Below are 18,676 nucleotides of genomic sequence, written 5' to 3'. Positions count from 1 at the left end.
AAGTTTCATCGCAATTCTTGTCTTTCAGTCCCCACATTTAAGACCACCTGAAATTATAATTAAGAGACTTTCTTAACCCCTAAATAAAACTGCAGTCATCAATGAAAATTAAGAGCTTTATTTAAGTCTTTCAAAAAAAACAAACCTTACACAAAATACGTTTCTTTTCATTTTTTCCCACCATGTTCAGGGCACAAGAAAAATATTAGGCGACTAAATTAATATCAGCATATAAAATATAATCGCCTCTTATTGTCTCTGAGAGAATGCACGTCAGATGCTGAAAGCACTGTCAGTTTTCACTTTCACTTTAACATATTGCGCAGTTTTCACGTTGCTTGTGTGATATCCATTGGCTCACCTCCATGGTTTAAAACATAAATATTTATAAAAATACAGTATATAGAAAGGACATATCTTTAAAATATTGTGACGTAACACCAACGTAAAGCCATTGTTTTTCACTCACTGAAAGCTACATCTGTCTCTGTCTCTGCTCTCATCACTGGCTGCCCGGACGACTGCAGACACACCCCCTCTTGAAATTTCGGCATTACATGTTTTGCAAATCGCTATCCGTGGGATATACTGATATACGTCCACACCGCAGATGTGTTGCTTCAGACAAGCACGTGCAGGCTGCGGTTTCTGTTTGCGTCAACGTATTGTTTCGGCCGTGTTGTTTCGGTGATAAAAGTCTTTCGGCTGAAAACCGAAAATGCGCTTTTGGGCCATTTTCGGCCGAATATTTTCGGTGCCCAAATATTCGGTGCATCCCTAATACCTACTTTGACTGGCTCAATTATCTTTCATAGGCATACATGCTAGGAAATGTGTTCATATCATGTGTGTCACACACATCCTAAAAAGTGAAGCCAAAGCGTTTCAAATGCCCACAGGTGGCTGGACCCAGTATAGGTCATAAACCCGGCCCTCCATGTAATTTAATAGGACGTAAGACAAACTACATGGTCAAATTACACTTAAAATATTTTTTAAGAAGTTTCATTCATGCTGATGTATGTTAAAGTGTTTGTTTTTCTAATAAGTTTGGTTTTAGATTGTTATTTGATCCTATAAAAATGGGTTTTGCTGTTATAATTGTGAGCTTGCAAATTGGGTCTATGAGACTTCGATACCACGGCTCCACGATAACTACTGCTCCAAAGGAATCACTGCTGCACAAACTCTGACTCCAGATGGCGTAATTTTTGCAGGATGACAGCAGCCAAAATAAAAACTTTATTTTTCTTCACTACATTGTAAAGCATAATATCAATTATATACTTGTTACTTCATTTCAGGAAAACATGCTGTTACCTCGTTATTAAAGTGAGGAAATGTAGTTCTTCTCCGAAACCCGATAGAAAACTGTTGTGAATGATGCTTAATAGAGTTTTAAATTTTGTCTGGTGGAAATATAGAAGAACGCAGCAGTGTTCTCATTCCTTTTATTCTCTCCTTTTTTTAGGGGCCTACAATCCTGTGATAAGGACAAGTTTTTCTTCTTTTCTTGATTACGCGGGAAGGGAGGAGAGGAGACAAAGATGCCGAAACCAGTAAGTATTAGACAACACCCTCTAAAACAAGTGTCAAGGTGTCAGACATTCGACAGTCATAAATATTGACAGTAATACACAGAAAAAATGCAAAACTGATGTGTTGCTGATGCAAACGGGGTAAATAAGGTGTTTTTGTATTTTTCTTTCAATGTAGTTAACATTGGCTGCATATCATGGTATTTATTACTTATGGTTTTATATGTGTGGCTTTATATTCAATATTAAAAATGATCACGGAAATGTGAAATAAATGAAGTATAATAAATCGGAAGAAGTCTGGGGAGATTAAGAAAATAGTCACTGTTATCTCTCAACTTTAACAGCATTGTTTAGATTAAGGAATGTCGAGCTTCACCTTTTTGCTGTCCAGTGAGCAGGGATGCATTGCTGTGACTAACAATGGGATTGGAGATAGTAATTTGCTGTGTTGGATAGGATGGCCAAGTGGGAAACGCTTTGAATTTTGAAACTAACAGCTCAGAGCAACTTCTAGTGATTTAATGACTGTTACTCTGCAGTCCTATGAAAGGAATTGTTCTATTCTGAAAGATTTTAGCAGTTCCACTTCACTTGTTCCCAGTTCCTCACTGAATTTCAGTTTCCAAGGGAGCTTAGTAAACTTGAATCAAGGTGAATTAGATGTTCCTGACTAATTAATGTCTTGAATGTTTCTGTACCTATCGTTCCAGCCTCCCAAAATTTTAAATTTTTTCAGCTGAAATATTCATTCAACCTGGAAAAGAGCTGTTATATTCATAACCTGGAAAAGAGCTGTTGTTTCATGTGTTTAAGAATGGTTACACTGAGATTTCAGCTGCTGATTGAATAAAACAATTTTGCTAAATTATCTGTTTAATAAAATATCATGTCATCACTTGCTTTGAGATTTTTGTCAGAAAGAGCATGTGTTTGGTGTACATGCACTAGGCTGAACCCTAATACATTATAGGGTTCATATGTACCTGTAATATCTAAAAGCTAAATCAGTGAAACTAATTTTGAGCTCATTTTTTTCAGTTGTCTGCAAAAAATAATAGTGTCATGTCTTTAAATGGCATAAAAAATTGTGTTGTTAATTATTTTTTTTTATAATAAATACCGTGTAAGTTTATTTTTCTGGTAAAATGAAAATAAATCAAATGTTTAGATAATGACTCCAAAGCCAGTTTCCTCAAAATGAGATATAAACTGTAACAGAAGCAAACATCAATTATATCAAGTTTAGTATTTATTAATGTTTGTTTTTGTATTTGATTATGGCAGCGTTAATTATAAATGTGCGCTATCACATCTGAGTATTCAGGTTCCTAGATACAGATAGCTGGATCTAGTTTGTTTACTTTAGCAATACACAGTATTTGCCTACACTTAAAGTTTATAGTAATAAATGGGGGAAATAAAAGACAGATAACAGATCATAAAGGTAAAGTGTAGACACTTAGTGTTAAAAAGGTGTTAATAAATGCTGATAGCATTTTGAACATTTGATAAGACTAAATAATGAAATTTGAACTTTTTTTTTCTTTTTATTATTTCAGACCTTGAGTTTAGACTAAAATTCATTGTCTTTTTCATAATAATTTTAGAAAGATCACAAAAGTAATTTGTAATTGTACCTACACGTGTTTACTTTAGCTTATAAGCAGGGGTGCACATACGTTTTTCAGCCTGGTTCTTATAACTGCACTTGGAGATTTGATTTGGTCACTGCATTACATAGTGTGGCCCATTAAATATAACTATATAAAAAAAAAATGAATAATAGTGATAATAATATTATTGCACTTTATTAGTTTAGTGTTATTTTAATATGATAAACTAAATAATAAAGTGTGATAATACTATTATATTTTCTAAATAAAACAAACAAGCACACCATACAAGGTGCAGGCAGAAGACTCCCAACATTACGAGAATTAATTAGATATTAAAGTTATAATATTTTGAGAGTATATTCTAGCCTCTGCACATGCAAATGGCACAGTTTCATAGCAAAATACAAACAATATGTCTATTACAATAATACATGTTTTATATGCTCTTTAATGTCTGATTACAGAGAGACATTAGTTTCATTCAATTAGGCTATACTGTTTTTTCATTCCTTCTGATGTTCCTTCACGTTTATATCATTATATAAACTTGAAATAAAGAGGAAAAAACTCATTTGTAATTTGTATTTCGTGATAAAAACTGACAGAATTTAAAAGCTGAGCTGTGTTATATTAAAAGCAATAAAGCACAATATTATTGTGTTTACTGGGTGGCTGGCGTACTACAAATAATGAATGTAAGTTGAACATTATTTTCTAAACATTTAGTGTATTTTACCACTGTATTAAAACCATTTGTGAATAACTTACAGTCAGGTCCATATATATTTGGACACTGACACAATTTTTTATTATTTTAGCTGTTGACCAAAACATATTCAAGTTGCAGTTATATAATGAATATGGGCTTAAAGTGCACACTCTGAGCTTTACAGGTCCCATATTGTACACCTTTTTGGAGGTTTATTTTAGCTGTTGATGTCCTTAAGAATATATATTTGCAGTATAAGTGCCAAAACTCTCAATATATATTTACAACTCTCTTAGGGGCTTTGTCAAAAACAGGTCGATTTTAGCCCGTCTAATTAATATTCATGTGCCTCTCTTCTGATTGGACTGTTGATTTCTGAGTGATGCACGGCCAGGCCAACCACAGGTAACTACTGTCATTTATGCTGTAGCCTGCTGTGGCTTGTGATACTCAACGGGATATTTCAGAATGGTATTTAATGTTTTTTTTTCAAACACTGATTGCAGTAAGGTACGTAACTATTGCTTTAGTAAAGCCCCTTCCACACTGCGCGTTGATTCCGGAAAATTGCCGGAAAGTTGCCAGAGTGCCTTCTGTGTAAACGCAAACACGTCCCAGGATTGATTCCAGGAACGATCTCGGGTTGGGAACCTGGTAACATTGCTGGGATCAGTCCCGGGACGAGTGCTGTGTGAACAAAAGCCAAAAACCAGTGCCATAATGGCTGTGTTGTAGTGATGATGCACGTTATCGTGTGACTCTTCACGACAAAAAAATATGTGCAAACTGACTAACTATCCACGCTGAAGCACAGATCGTTCGGCAGTTTCAGTTTAGTGCAACGTAGGCGTCGCATTACATGTCTTTACGGGATTTCCGGGTTGTGTGTAAAGCACGCACAGATTCCGGAAAATCACTTTGTGAATGAACCAAATCAAACAAATCCTGGAGCAAATCATAGGACACATTATCCGTGTATTTTCCGGAATCACTGTGTGAAAGAAGCTAAAGCTGACGTGCCACTGGTCTCTTGTATTAATGTTGTTTGAAAGCCTGTGTAATGATGTAGTTTCCTGACATCCATCAACTGAACAGCATTTTCTCGACTTCTTTTCGTGTTGTTGTTCAGCAATGGAATGTACGCGATGTTGTCTAGGGGTTTGACAAAAGGAGGGTGGTTGGTGCTGGGGTGGTGACTGAAGGCGGTGACTGAGTAGATCGGACGTCACATTTTTACGGAAGTCACAGCGCCTCATGAAAAGCCACAGCTACTTTATTCAGGCTGTGTGAATTTTACTGTTGATTGACTGTTTTGAAACTTATATGGTAGTTACATAACCCCTAGACCTTAGTTATCATGAAAAAATCCAGGAAATTTCATTTTTGACAATACGGGACCTTTAATTTAATGTATTCTCATCATAAATTAGAGGAAAGGTTAAGGAATTACAGCTCTTTTTCAAGGGACTGTAAGTAATTTAAGTAAGTAATTTGACAGTTGACTCAAAAGCTCAAGAGCTATTACTTCATTTTTCTGCATCAATTTAGCAGGTTAAAGGCCTAGAGTTGATTCTGACTTGTAACCTGAAGGTCGTGGGTTTGGGTCTGGCAGGACTTGTAGGTGGGGGAGTGAATAACCAGCACTCTCTCTACCCTCAATACCACAACTGAGGTGAGACCCTTGAGCAAGGCACCGAACCCCCAACTGCTCCTCGAGCGCCACAGCATTGGCTGCCCACTGCTCCGGGTGTGTGTTCACAGTGTGTGTGTACACTTGGATGGGTTAAATGCAGAGCACAAATTCTGAGTATGGGTCACCATACTTGGCCACATGTCACATCCTATCCTTTCCATTCCTTTCCTTTCCTTTCCTTTCCTTTCCTTTCAAAAGAAATCAAAAAGATCTGGACGTTCACACAGGACAGCAGTGGTGGATGAATGGATGATACTCTCCATGGTAAAGAAAAAACGTTTTACATCATCCAGCTAAGTGAAGAACACTCTCCAGGAGTTAGGTGTCAAAGTCTACAATCAAGAGAAGACTTCATGAGAGCTAATACAGAGGGTTCACCACAAGGTGCAAACAAGGCCAGATAAGACTGTGCCATAAAAGTCAGGCCACTTCTGGAAAAGCATTCTTTGGACAGCTAAAATTAAGATGAACCTGTACCAGAATGACAGGAAGAAAAAAGTATGGAGAAGGCTTGGAACAGCTCATGATCCAAAGCATACAAGATCTTCTGTGAAACATGGTGGAGCTAGGGGTGGGCGGTACACCGGTGTCATAGTCAGCACCGGTGTGACATTGTGCAACGACATGGATTTTCTAATACCGTCAATACCGTAATAAATCAATTATGTGCCTCGAACGGCTGCATTTACATCAATAATAGCTAATTCTAAATAAGGCATTTTCTTCAAACGTTCAGTTGTGGTCTGAATACCTGTCCTTATACTATATATCTTGTTGTAAATAAAAATAAAACATATTCGTATCAGCTTTGCAGGTGGTAGGTAAAAGGGGAGTGGCCATTAAACGACTGGTGAAACATTGTGAAGAAAGGTCGGGCCTGTAGCCTATACCAGGGGCGGATTGGCAATCGGGACGACCGGGACTTTTCCCGGCGGCCGGCCGAAGGATTTACAGCAGATCACAAATTGAGCGGGCGCGAGGCTAACGCGACCGGCCTGTTTACTTTTACTTTCGATTTTGCGATAACGCACACTCAGTGTAAAGGGAGCAGCACATCTTATAACGTTAATAGATATCTGTCAGTGAGTACAAGATTGCAGCAAATCCTCCAGTCTATGTTTGTCATCTCTCTTTACTTTCGACCCGTGATCAGTCAAATCTAAAGGTCATTGAACACTGAGTCCGATTTTCGTATGCGTTTTTTTTGTTTTTTCATATTCGCCATCTTTATCAAAATGCTTATTATGGATGCGAAAATGCAGAAAATCAAACACGATCCGATTTTTTTTTTTATTACGGACGAAAGTTTCAGAGGCAGTGTGTAAACTCGATTAACATAACCTGTATTTTTTTTTTAGCGTGCAAAAATCTCAGACGAAAATTTCGTACTCATGTGTGCAATGACATTAACTCCAGCAGCTCGTGTTGGATGCAGGGTTGTCAAGTCCGTGTTTTCCCCCACAGAATTTGTCTACTTTTAAACTGTTGCCATGGGTTGATTTCCCCCAGTTATTTAAAGGTTTAAATATTGCAGAAATTAAATTTCAATAAAAAATAATTTTTGTTTTGTTGTACACTGTTAAGTAAGATCTTTAGGTTTTTTGCTAAATAAATATGTTAAGAATGCATACTCTCCCATGTCTGTTTTTGATAAGGATACCTACCATTTACTTATTATATTATAAAAATATTAACTTTATTCACATACTAAAGGGACAGGACAGGCTACTCCTCCCAAAATGTACCAAAAAAAGTAATACCGTGATATTATACCGTCACCGTTCAAAAGATAAAAAATACCGTGATATTAATTTTAGGTCATATCGCCCACCCCTAGGTGGAGCATTGTGATGGCATGAGCTTCTAGTGGCACTGGGTTACTGGTGTTTATTGATGACATGACAGAAGACAGAACTAGGCGGATGAATTCTGAAGTGTACAGGGATATACTTTCTGCCCAGATTCAGTCAAATGCAGCAAAGTTGATTGGGCGGTGCTTCATAGTACAATTGGACGATGACCCAAAACGTATAGCAAAAGCAGCCCATGAGTTTATGATGGTAAAAAAGTGGAATATTCTGCAATGGCCAAGTCAGTCTCCTGATTTTAACCCAATTGAGCATGCATGTGCACTTCAATTTCATCTTGATTGTTGAATTATAAATCTATTCTAGTGGTATACAGAGCCAAAATTATGAAAATTATGTCAGTGTCCAAATATATATGGACCTGACTGTATATACCTCAGATAAGAAAACAATATAAGTTATGTTAACGAGTTGGAATTAACTTCAACCTTTATAAGATCTATTATCAGATTTTGAAAGCTGAGACTTTGTTTTATATTAAAAGTACCAAAAGCACAAAGCTTATTGCTGTTGTTGGGAGGCTGGTGCACTACAGATAGGCCTAATGAATGCAATCGAATATGTGGAATATTATTTCCAAGCATACTGTCCCTGCAAGTATGACACATGGTGCGATTTCTGCTAATAATCCCACATACAGTCAAATAAATTCCGTTGGTCTATCAACTTCACTCAGAGCTCCCAATCTGGGCTATTTGCATGCGCAGGCTATACTCTCAATATATTATAACTTTAATTGCTACAATTTAGTTATTGTAATTCTTAAAATATTTCAACTTTATTCTTAAGATGTTTCGACTCGTAATTCTAATTTTTTTTGTGGCACTAAAATGCTGTCTTAGTATGCCCTTGCCACGCAATTTTAAAATGAAAAGGTATTAAAAAAGTTTTGGGGGCAGCCGTGGCCTAATGGTGAGGGAGCTGGGCTTGTAACTCAAAGGTTTCCCACACCGGCCGGATTTGAAGGTGGGGATTGTGAATGAACAGCGCTCTTTCCACCTTCAATACCATGACTGAAGTGCCCTTGAGCACGGCACTGAACCCCTAGTTGCTCCCCGGGCGCTGGAGCAATGGCTGCCCACTGCTCCGGTGTGTGTTCACTGTGTGTGTGTGTGTGTGTGTGTGTGTGTGTGTGTGTGTGTGTGTGTGTGTGTGTGTTTGTTCACTTCTCACTGCTGTGTATGTGCACTTGGATGGGTTAAAGCAGAGGGCCAATTTCGAGTATGGGTCACCTTTCTTGACAATACGTCACGACTTTTCATTAAATAAAAACATAATTATTTTAAAGTAAACTTAAAAATAAAATGCTCATTTTATTTATTTTTTGGTTTGTTAGAATTTTCCTCATTTGCAAATTTAAAATTGGTAAGCTTTTATTTTGGTGGGTTGCCAGCAAGGAAGTATATGCGCTGCCGGGTTTAACACTGCTGATTGAAGAGTGTCAGAATGAAATGTCAAAGTTTTGCATTGTGTTCTGAAAATTGCGAGCGAATAGACTAGATTTATGCTTTCAGTTCGAGTAGAAATCTTAAACAGTATTTCAGTTTGTTAATCTAAAAAGGTAATTGCGCATTAACAGCTGTCAACCATGACTGTGTCTAGGGCTGCGCGATATATCGTTTCAGCATCGTCATCACGATGTACGCATGCGCGATAGTCACATCGTGGCAGTCACGATGCAGGGCAAAAAAAAATGTATGTGTGTCTGATTTAAAAATGTACTTTCTATATTTCTAAACTTTCTATTCACGGATCTATATTTGTCTAAAATAAAGTAATTAACTCATGTTTAAAGGTTCTTTAAAAACTACAATTCACATGTTGCTTCACCTACTTCATCTTGGACCTACTTCATTCATGCAGTCTCTGTGTGCGTACATACTCTTTGGTGCGCATGACGAAATGAGCGCGGGACGGGAGAAAAGCGCCGAAATGGAAGATTTGGTCGCAAAAAGAAATGCAATGTCGGTCATATGGAAGTAATTTGGATACAAAAAGGATGCTGCTGACCAAAAACAGGTGCTTTGTCGGGAGTGCCTGGCAGTTGTTGCCACAACTCGCGGAAACACTACAAATTTAAGGGACCGTTCACGTGGAAAACGCTAGGCGCGCCGCTTTCTCCTTCTTTCCACAGCGCTCTGTAACTTGAGTGGCAGAGTGGCGTCTGCCGTTGCTAAGCAACCATGACCCGCGCTCTCCTAAAGACGCGGAAGTTACAGCAAAGATAAATAAACAAAGATAAATGGATTTCCAAAACTAAAAATTGCTTGCAGTAGCTCTGCTGCTAAAAAATGTTATCCCTGTAACAGCTATGATCAGCTGTTCCTCCATCTTGGCTAAGCTTTTAATGTTTTTCGTGAAATGAAGAAGCTGATTTCCCTTTCATCAGGGTAAAAGCAACATTCATTATTAATTTCATATTAGAGCCTTGATTTGCCTGAATTGACAGTGAATAAGGTGAGTCAAACTGTTTATGAAACTACCCAAAATAAGCTTTAAAAAGTATTTTATTTCAGGGTTTTGATTATACTGTACTTTTACATTTTTTTATCCTTTGAAAATGCTTACAAAATTACTCCAATTATTTTTGAATTATTTGATTTTTAAGCAGTTCAAAACAACCTGATGAACATAAATGAATTTGTACACGTCGCAATATATATCGCAAGAAAAAAATATATTGCAATGTAATTTTTTCCCAATATCGTGCAGCCCTATCTGTGTCGATAGCTTGATGCAAAGTTGTTTCTCTAAAGGTATGTGTTGTATAAATTGAGTGCACTAGTAAGCTTTTTTTTACCGGCATCTGCACTATTTATCTCAAGAAGTTATTTTTAGCTGATTTCTAGTCTCTACAGCCATTATATGTTGGACATGCTTCGTGGCTTCTTTCAAGTTGTCCAGCGATTGACTGGAAAAAGAAGGCCGAAAAAACGCATGAATTTTCACAGCACTACCAGAGAAGGCAAACAAGTGGACCACTTTAACCTCTGCCTCCCTCAGTCTACTGGTTATGTAACTCTTACATTCTTGCCTGGTCTCCCAGTGAATCCACTGCTGTGACTAGAGCAGTGGGAGTGTGTGTGAGGGTGAAATGTATTATTCATATGGACAACAGGGAAGGTCCCATCACTCTTCTAAACCTACAATCCTGCACTGCATGGGGTGATTATGACCTAATAGACCTCCCAGAAGCAGGCCCCACAAACAGCTTCGTGTTTTTGTTTGCTCTGGTGGGATGGTGCATTGGTGAAATAGAGCCCATGGAAATTTGGGAATGTCTTACTGGCATATTTGTTTGTTTGTTGTGTGTATCTCTTGTTGTTGCTCTGTGTGCTTATGTTCATACTAGTGTGATAAGAACTTTCAGTGCAGCATGTGGTCAGATGGATCACTTTATTCTCATGTAGTATCACAACTCTTCAGTGTTTTCAACTACATAATGTACTGTATGTTTCAGACATTTTGGTAGAAGTGGATAAATTTGCATGTTGTAAATCTGAGCGATTCCCTGTATAGATTCCCATTATATTTTTTTAAAAACACAAAATACATTTACTTATATATTACATATTCAGTTACATATTCAGTGACTTTCCCTGTCAGCATTTTCATTGGCCCCACCGCAAAGTACTTGATGATAATAAAATAAAAAGATAATTATTTTCTTTGTTTTTGACCCATTATAATGTATTTTAATAAAGCTTATTTTAACACCAAAATTGTACCAATTTAATTTTACAATTTACAACAGCAATTCCGAGATCATTCATATCTTTTATTATTTATATACCACTTTTAACAATATAGATTGTGTCAAACTAGCTTTGAAGAAATGACATGACGTGTGGCCAAGTACGGTGACCCATACTCGGAATTTGTGCTCTGCATTTAACACATCCAAGTGCACACACACAGTAGTGAACACACACCCGGAGCAGTGGGCAGCCGATGCCCGGGGAGCAGTTGGGGGTTCGGTGCCTTGCTCAAGGGTCTCACCTCAGTCGTAGTATTGAGGGTGGAGAGAGTGCTGGTTATTCACTCCCCCCACGACAATCTCTGCAGGACCTGAGACTCGAATCCGCAACCTTTGGGTTATAAGTCCGACTCTCTAACCATTAGGCCACGGCTGCTCCCAAAGAGCGTCAATAACGCAAAATGACAACAGTAAACACTCATTTTACAGCTAAAGACAGTTCATCATTGAATTCAGTAATATCATCATCATCATCATCATCATCAGTTCAGTTCAAACAGTATCTGCGATGATGATATCGCTGGAAATGAAACTCCATTGGTGACAGAAATGGAGAAAAAAACCTTGGCAGAAACCAGACTTAATCTAGGTGCAGAGGTCTTCGCTGGGAATCTGTCTCTGGGGCTTGTCTAGTTGATGTAGTCTCCATTGACATTCAGGACTGTAGAGGTGGTCTCTAGCTGCTGATCCACCATCTGGTCTGGATACAGACTGGATCTGGGTGACTGCTGGGACCGTCTGATCTGGATACAGACTGGATCTGGGTGGCTACAGTGACCTTGGAAAAAGAAACCAGACTAATGTTAGTGCAGATGCCATTCTTCTTACGATGTAACACGTACATTGGGTGTAATGGGAAGTGTTCCCGGTTCCAGTTGACCTAATTAATGCAGCTTAACAATCCTTTAACATATTTGAATTATAGAAATGTGTTAGTGTGTTATGTATAAGCCAGGTTAAAGAGATGGGTCTTTAATCTAGATTTAAACTGACTAACTGTGTCTGCCTCCCGAACAATGGTAGATTGTTCCAGAGTTTTTTGGCGCTAAATAAGAAAAGGATCTGCTATCCGCAGTTGATTTCGATATTCTAGTTTTTATCAAATTGCCAGAGTTTTCAAAACGTAGCGGAAGTAAAGGATTATAATGTGATAAGAGCTATTTTAGGATTTTTTAATTAGTTAGCAAGATTTTAAAATCGTTACAATGTTTAATAGGGAGCCAGTGCAGTGTTGACAGAACCAGGCTTATATGTTCTTACATAATGGTTCTAGTAAGAACTTTAGCTGCTGCATTTTGGACCAGCTGTAATTTGTTTATTAAGCATGTAGAACAACCACCCAATAAAGCATTACAATGGTCTAACTTTGAGGTCATGAATGCATGCAAATTTGCATCTGCACAAACAATAACACTTCTAGAACAATGTTAGTTGAACAGACGAGACAAAGTGAAGATGTTTGGCCTTAATGCACAGTGCCAAGTTTGGTGAAAACCTAAAGAGCATATCATGCTGGTGGAGGGCTGATGATTTTGGGCTTGATTTGTAGCCACATGACCTATGCACCTTACAGTCATTTAGTTGACCATGAACTCCTCTGTATACCAAAGTATTCTAGAGTCAAATGTGAGGACATCAGTCTGACAGCTAAAGCTGGATCATGTAACAGGACATTGATCCCAAGCACACCAGCAAATCTACAACATAACAGCTGAACAGAAAAGAATCAAGGGGTTGCAGTAGCCCAGTTAAAGTCCAGACCTCGTCCTGACTATAATGCTGTGGCAAGAGCTGTGCATAAACAAGTGTCCACAAATCTCAATAAACTGGAGCACCTTTATAAAGAAGAATGGGCCAAAATTTCATACATAGACATATAAAGTCATACAGAAAATGATTACTTCAAGTTATTGCTGGTGAAAGTGGATCTACAGACAATTGAATCATAGGTTGTCCTAACTTTGTCACACATGGCATTTCCATTTTGGCTTAATTTTTGTTAAATAAATAATAACACGGTGCGATATTTCATGTGATATTGTTTATCTGAGGTTTTATTTTTACAAATTTTAAGATCTGCCAAGGACCAAATATTATTTTATTATGTCCTGATACAGAAAATTATGTTCAATAGGGAGTCCTAATTTTTTCACATGACTGTATATTGCCTATTTTTGTTTTAAAGAGTAGTGACTGATTTTCTATTTCTTCTTGTGGGATTAACTTTAAAGACAGACAGTAGCTGGTAAATTAAGATGTGGTCTTTAAAACTTAAGGCATGAATACCCATATGATTACTTTTTTGAGGATTCTTGCAAAGATATTTTGACATAATTTAGTATCTCTTCAAGTGCAAGAAGATGTGAAAGAGAGCTGAGTGCACAGAAAACAGTGCACAAGTACTGAATTGAGTTCTTTCTTGTCTTCTTGCACTGGAATGGTTTAAAATCTCTTTGAATGTTCAAACTGGCACATAGCTTACACATGCAAATGAAAACTTTTGTGACATGCAGCAGTGGCCTGATCAGGCCAGTGACAAATCCTTCAACTGTCCTGAGCGTCCTTCACTCTGGCACTGGACCATCGGATAGTCCTTTATTATCAAACCCTATTATTTCAGAATCGAAATATCAAATATTCCACCATTTAGTTTTAAAAATTATCATTTTCAGGATGGGCCCTTTAAGGATTGTCGGTAAACAGTCACTGTTTAGACTGGCTAATATCATTGCATACAGTATCAACACTCCCTCGCTATTGTACACAAATATGTGTTTTGAAAACATTGCCATTTACATACGAAGCGTTATGAAATCATTTAATTATGATACAGCTGCTGTCAGATCCAATACAGTTAGCTACTTTATCTTTCATCCTCTCTACTTGTTCCTTCTTCTGAAGTCTATGCAGAGATGCAAAGGAGCAGTTTAAACTTGATGCATTAAAACAAATGTTCTTTACTCTTCCATTTGTCTTTTGTTCAAGAAAATATAAATGTGATTTATTCTAAAAAACAGTTGACTTGAACTCACAGTGGGGGCTTAGATAGAATATTAATATATTTTAAACTTACGTGTGAAAGTATTAAAGAGTGTGTTTAAGTACATTGGTCTGTTTTGAAGTCTTACTTGAACCACATGGTAAAGCTTTATGATTCCTTGATCTGTTCTGTCTTTAAGAGCGCAGAATTGCTCATAGACACTTAATCTTCAATGCCTGTCACAGGTTTACATTATAGAGCCGTGATCCTACATTGCCATTACTCTCAGTTGTAAAGTCAGTCATCAAAAGCAACTATCAGCCCTGACATCATCGTGCAGCTCTTCTTCAGTCTTCAACAATGATTTTGTTTTTCTCCTGTTGGCTGCTGTTTTCTGTGTGTAATTTTGTTTGTCTTGTCCTGGCAGCATTTTCATTGGCCCTGAGAATGTCTTTGTCTGTCTTTATAAATATGTGTGTTAGGGCTTGGCGGTGCTCGAATATTAGCATTATCACAACATTTTTGGTGGCAATATAAAATTAGGGAATACTGTGTGTGTTGTGATACTGTTAAGTCAAGTCAAGTCAAGATTATTTATACAGCGCTTTTTACAATACAAGTTGTGTTAAAGCAACCTTACAGTATTAAAATAAGCTGTTTAGGGTATAGGAGTTCTTTCCTGATGATCTGTCTCTGGGGCTCATCTAGTTGACACGGTATCCCCTGACATTCGGATGTAGGTGTTGATCCACCATCTGCTCTTGGTACTGACTGGATCCAGGGGACTGCATTGACCATCTGATCTGGATACTAGGGGTGCAACGGTTCTCGGTAAAAACCGGAACCGTCCCGTTCTCCTCCCACGGTTCGGTGCGCACCAGGACCGCGGTTCAACTTAAAACTGACAACGCATCTGTAATATGTTTTAAATAACAACAAGTAGGCTAAAACAAGTAGGGTTCGGCTAATGCATGTTTCTGTTGATGGATGCGCAATACTGGCTTCCCAATACGTAACAAAAGCGACTAAATAAAAAAGTGGACAAACCATTCTTGTTCAATGCGAGTGCCGCATGCTGGAATATGAGCAGTCATTTATTCTGTCATCTCCCGGGTGCTGATAGCGTTCGTGTGCAGGTGAGACCTGAACAGCACACATTGCTATCTGGATTTAAACTAAACTCATTTAAGCTTTGCCAGTTTCAACATTTAAGAGCCATAAGACGCAAACCCGCGCGCGCAGTGAGAAGTGAGAAGATCTGTGTGTGCGCTCATCCGAAGAGCGCAAACCCGCGCCTCAGAACGCGCGCAAATATTACTCCCGCAGAAATATATGTTATTTCCTATACCCCCGCGGGAAAACAGGTCTCTACTTCATCTCTTGGCTGCATGAAACAAATCCTCGCGCTAATGTAAAGGTACGATCAGAGTAACAGTAGTAACAAACTCGCACGTAATGTATGAGACTCTTGTATATTGGAGTCTAGGCACGCATAAATCCGCTATTGATTCACAAACTATTCATGCTTTCGGGGCTCTGATCCATAGTATTTTTTGCGTGAAATTTTAAAGTATTTTCATAGTTGTCAAAATGAATGTCCTATGAGTGTTTTAGAATGAATGCTCACCCATAAAGGTGAATCTTGTAAGGGTCAGTGGTGTTTATGCACATATGAGCACCAGCATCAACAGATTTAGAATGTATTTGCTGTATTTTTCATTTGTGTTTATTTTATAATGGATACAAACAGAAGATATTCCATCAGTCCAGTTCAAAAGGACAGGTTTAGTGAGTGGTCTTTTGGCATTTCCCTGTTGTTCTGTTTGGCAGGTTCACTTACTTAAAAAATACTCTGCAGTTGTAAAGAATCTCTGAATTAAAGAATTCAGGAGATTTAAATCTGTATATATGTTAAAAAGTTAGAACTGAGCAGAGGGTTTTCTTTTAAATTCAAAAGTATAGTTTTAAGTTTGTTTGTTTGAGTTTGAGTATAGTTTTTGAGTTTGTTTGATGCATTAGAAGAATAAAAAGGCAAAACAAATGTTTTGGTTAATAAAAAAGGTTTAAAAATAAACACCTTTAGAGGAAATGTCAGGCATAGGGGGGCCTTGCAAAATTGACCCGAGAAGGAGGTGGGCCCCGGCACAGTTTCTGTATGTAAAAACTAATGTTAGACCTACCTAAAAAAAAAAACGAAAAATCAGTTTATTTTATTGTATCTTTACTCTATTGTATTTATTTGTGCTGTTGCTTAGTTAGATTATTCGTATTTCTTTACTTTCAATTTTTTTCCCCTAAACATAGCACATGTACCGAAACCGTGACTCTAAAACCGGGATAGAAACCGAACCGTGAGTAAGTTGAACCGTTGCATCCCTACTGGATACTGACTGGATTTGGCTATGGTGACCTCGGAATAAGAAACAAACAGACTAATAGTAATGTAGATGCAAAAGTTCCCACAAAAATGTTGCCACAAAGTCAGATTGGAGAGGACTCATCTGGTTTTCATGGTCTTGTGTCGATGGCCGTCTAGGTGATGAGGTCTTCACTGATGATCTGTCTCTGGGGTTCATCTAGTTGACATGGATTCTGCTGACTTTCAGGGCTGTAGAGGTTATCTCTGGGTGCTGATGGGTACGGACTGGATCCGGGGGATTGCAATGACTGTCTGATCTAGGCATGGGATGATAACCGGTTTCACAGTTTACCGCGGTTTGAAAAAGTCACGGTTTCAAAACCGCAAAGAAAAAAAGTTATACCGTTCCTACGATATGTGCATTTTTTGTATCGTCAAAGTGAAAGCGCAGGACTCCTTACTAGGTTGTGTGTGTGCGTACCTGCAGCGAAAACAATCCAGCCCCTCCCGCAGCGGTTAGTGCTGGCAGGCGCGTGTATGTGATTGTGCACGTGCAAGTTCAGGGTGGCCGAAGGAGGTGAACCCCCACAACTTTTCCCCCCGTCAAAAAAGACCAAGTCAGCAGTGTGGGAATTTTTTGGGCACCGCAAAAATTCTGACGGCCACGGCTTGGAAGAGGAAGGTCAACCGACATCATGTTTAAAAAGAGTCGCTGGCTAATTAATAAACATTAGCTAACATCAACTAATTTCCTCTTGCACGTTACTTTACAGAGTGGGGAATAGCAGACTATATGTACTAACGTTATGTTTCTGTGATTGAACATTAGTACAACAATTAAGTTAAGGTGAAATCACGTCTTTGCTTTTAAGCCTTCTGCCACGTTAAAGGTGCAGTGTGTAGATTTTTGCGGCATCTAGCGGCGAGGTTGTGAATTGCAACAGTCCACCGCTCACCCCTCCCTTTACAGAACTACGGAAGCCGATACAGGATTAAAATCTCGCCGTTTTTGACAGCAACGAATAGTGAGATTTCTTTTAAAACGTAATTTAAAGAATTATATTTACTTAATTATTTAATAAAACGATGTTATTGTGAATATTCAGGGATGCAAACGGCGCGCCTTTTGGCGGATGCCGCCTTTTTCACAGCTGTGTGGGGGACATTTGTGAATCGTGCGGTTCCGATGAGTTTTTTGTTTTGGGGGGGGGGGAGGTACATTGGAGTGTCAGATTATAATTTCATCATAGGAAATTCTGTATTAAAATTACTAAATAAGTAAACGCCGTTACAGTCCATGAAACATAGGAAACTTATATGAAAAGAAAACAGTGAGTCAGAAAGCTGCGCACGTCAGCCAATTGGCTGCGCACTATTATCTGCTGCCAGCTGCTCTTATAGAGGATGATGGATACCCGACCCGAGACGATGGGCTGGGCCGGGTTCGGACAGATATTTAGAAAGGATGCTCGGGTTCGGGTTGGGCTCAGTCACATCAGCGCGATAACGGCAGTTTCACACTGCACGCGTAAGCAGGACGTAAGCAGCGCATATTTTTTCGGCGCCCATGTTAACAGATTAGAGCATTCACACCGCATGCAGAGGCGGCCCAGCAGCACGTAGCAGGAGCAGAGCAGAAGCGTCAGTGCCGCGACCGTTTCGGCGCAAAAAAGTGCTCACGCCGCGCTGACATGTCATCTACGCGGCCGACTCGACAGCGCAGGGAAGACGTGTTTGCTAGCGCCACCCAATGACAAACACCAAAAGTGGGGCGGGACTTGCTGGTTTAATTGTAATCTCAAACGCCATTGGTTACCTCCTCTATTTCAGAAGTCAGTCAAGTTAATAACTTAATGTTGTATGAAAAATTTAAATATAACCTTTAACCATTCCAATAACCATAGAAAAGTGTCATTACAACCTAAAAAGAGGGTTTATGTCCTGGGTTTATGGGTTATTAGTTATTATAGAAATTAATAGAATATTAAATAATTAAATTAAAAATATGTGAAGCTGTCTACGCTAGTCTGTGCGCGACGTAGACAGCATTCAAAATAAGTTAATAATAAATATTACATAAAGTACATTAAATAAAATAATCCCACAAGAAACATTTTATGCATCCCACAGTCTTGTAAGTTCATTAATTGACC

At 38.4% G+C, this 18,676-nt stretch overlaps 1 protein-coding gene across 1 annotated transcript in view; it reads left to right on the top strand.

The window, feature by feature from the left end:
* The first annotated feature begins 1,470 nt into the window (after positions 1-1,470).
* Positions 1,471-18,676, top strand: part of LOC141336518 (radixin) — a 56,998-nt gene continuing 39,792 nt past the window's right edge. Inside the window, exon 1 of the mRNA XM_073842182.1 lies at positions 1,471-1,559. Coding sequence (XP_073698283.1) covers positions 1,548-1,559 — 12 coding nt within the window. The 5' untranslated portion in view covers positions 1,471-1,547. The remainder of the gene's footprint in view (positions 1,560-18,676) is intronic.

The sequence above is a fragment of the Garra rufa genome, chromosome 6, assembly GCF_049309525.1.
Source record: "Garra rufa chromosome 6, GarRuf1.0, whole genome shotgun sequence".
Taxonomy (NCBI): domain Eukaryota; kingdom Metazoa; phylum Chordata; class Actinopteri; order Cypriniformes; family Cyprinidae; genus Garra; species Garra rufa.
Note: the sequence above shows the minus strand (reverse complement) of the source record. Positions and strands in the feature narration are given on the sequence as shown.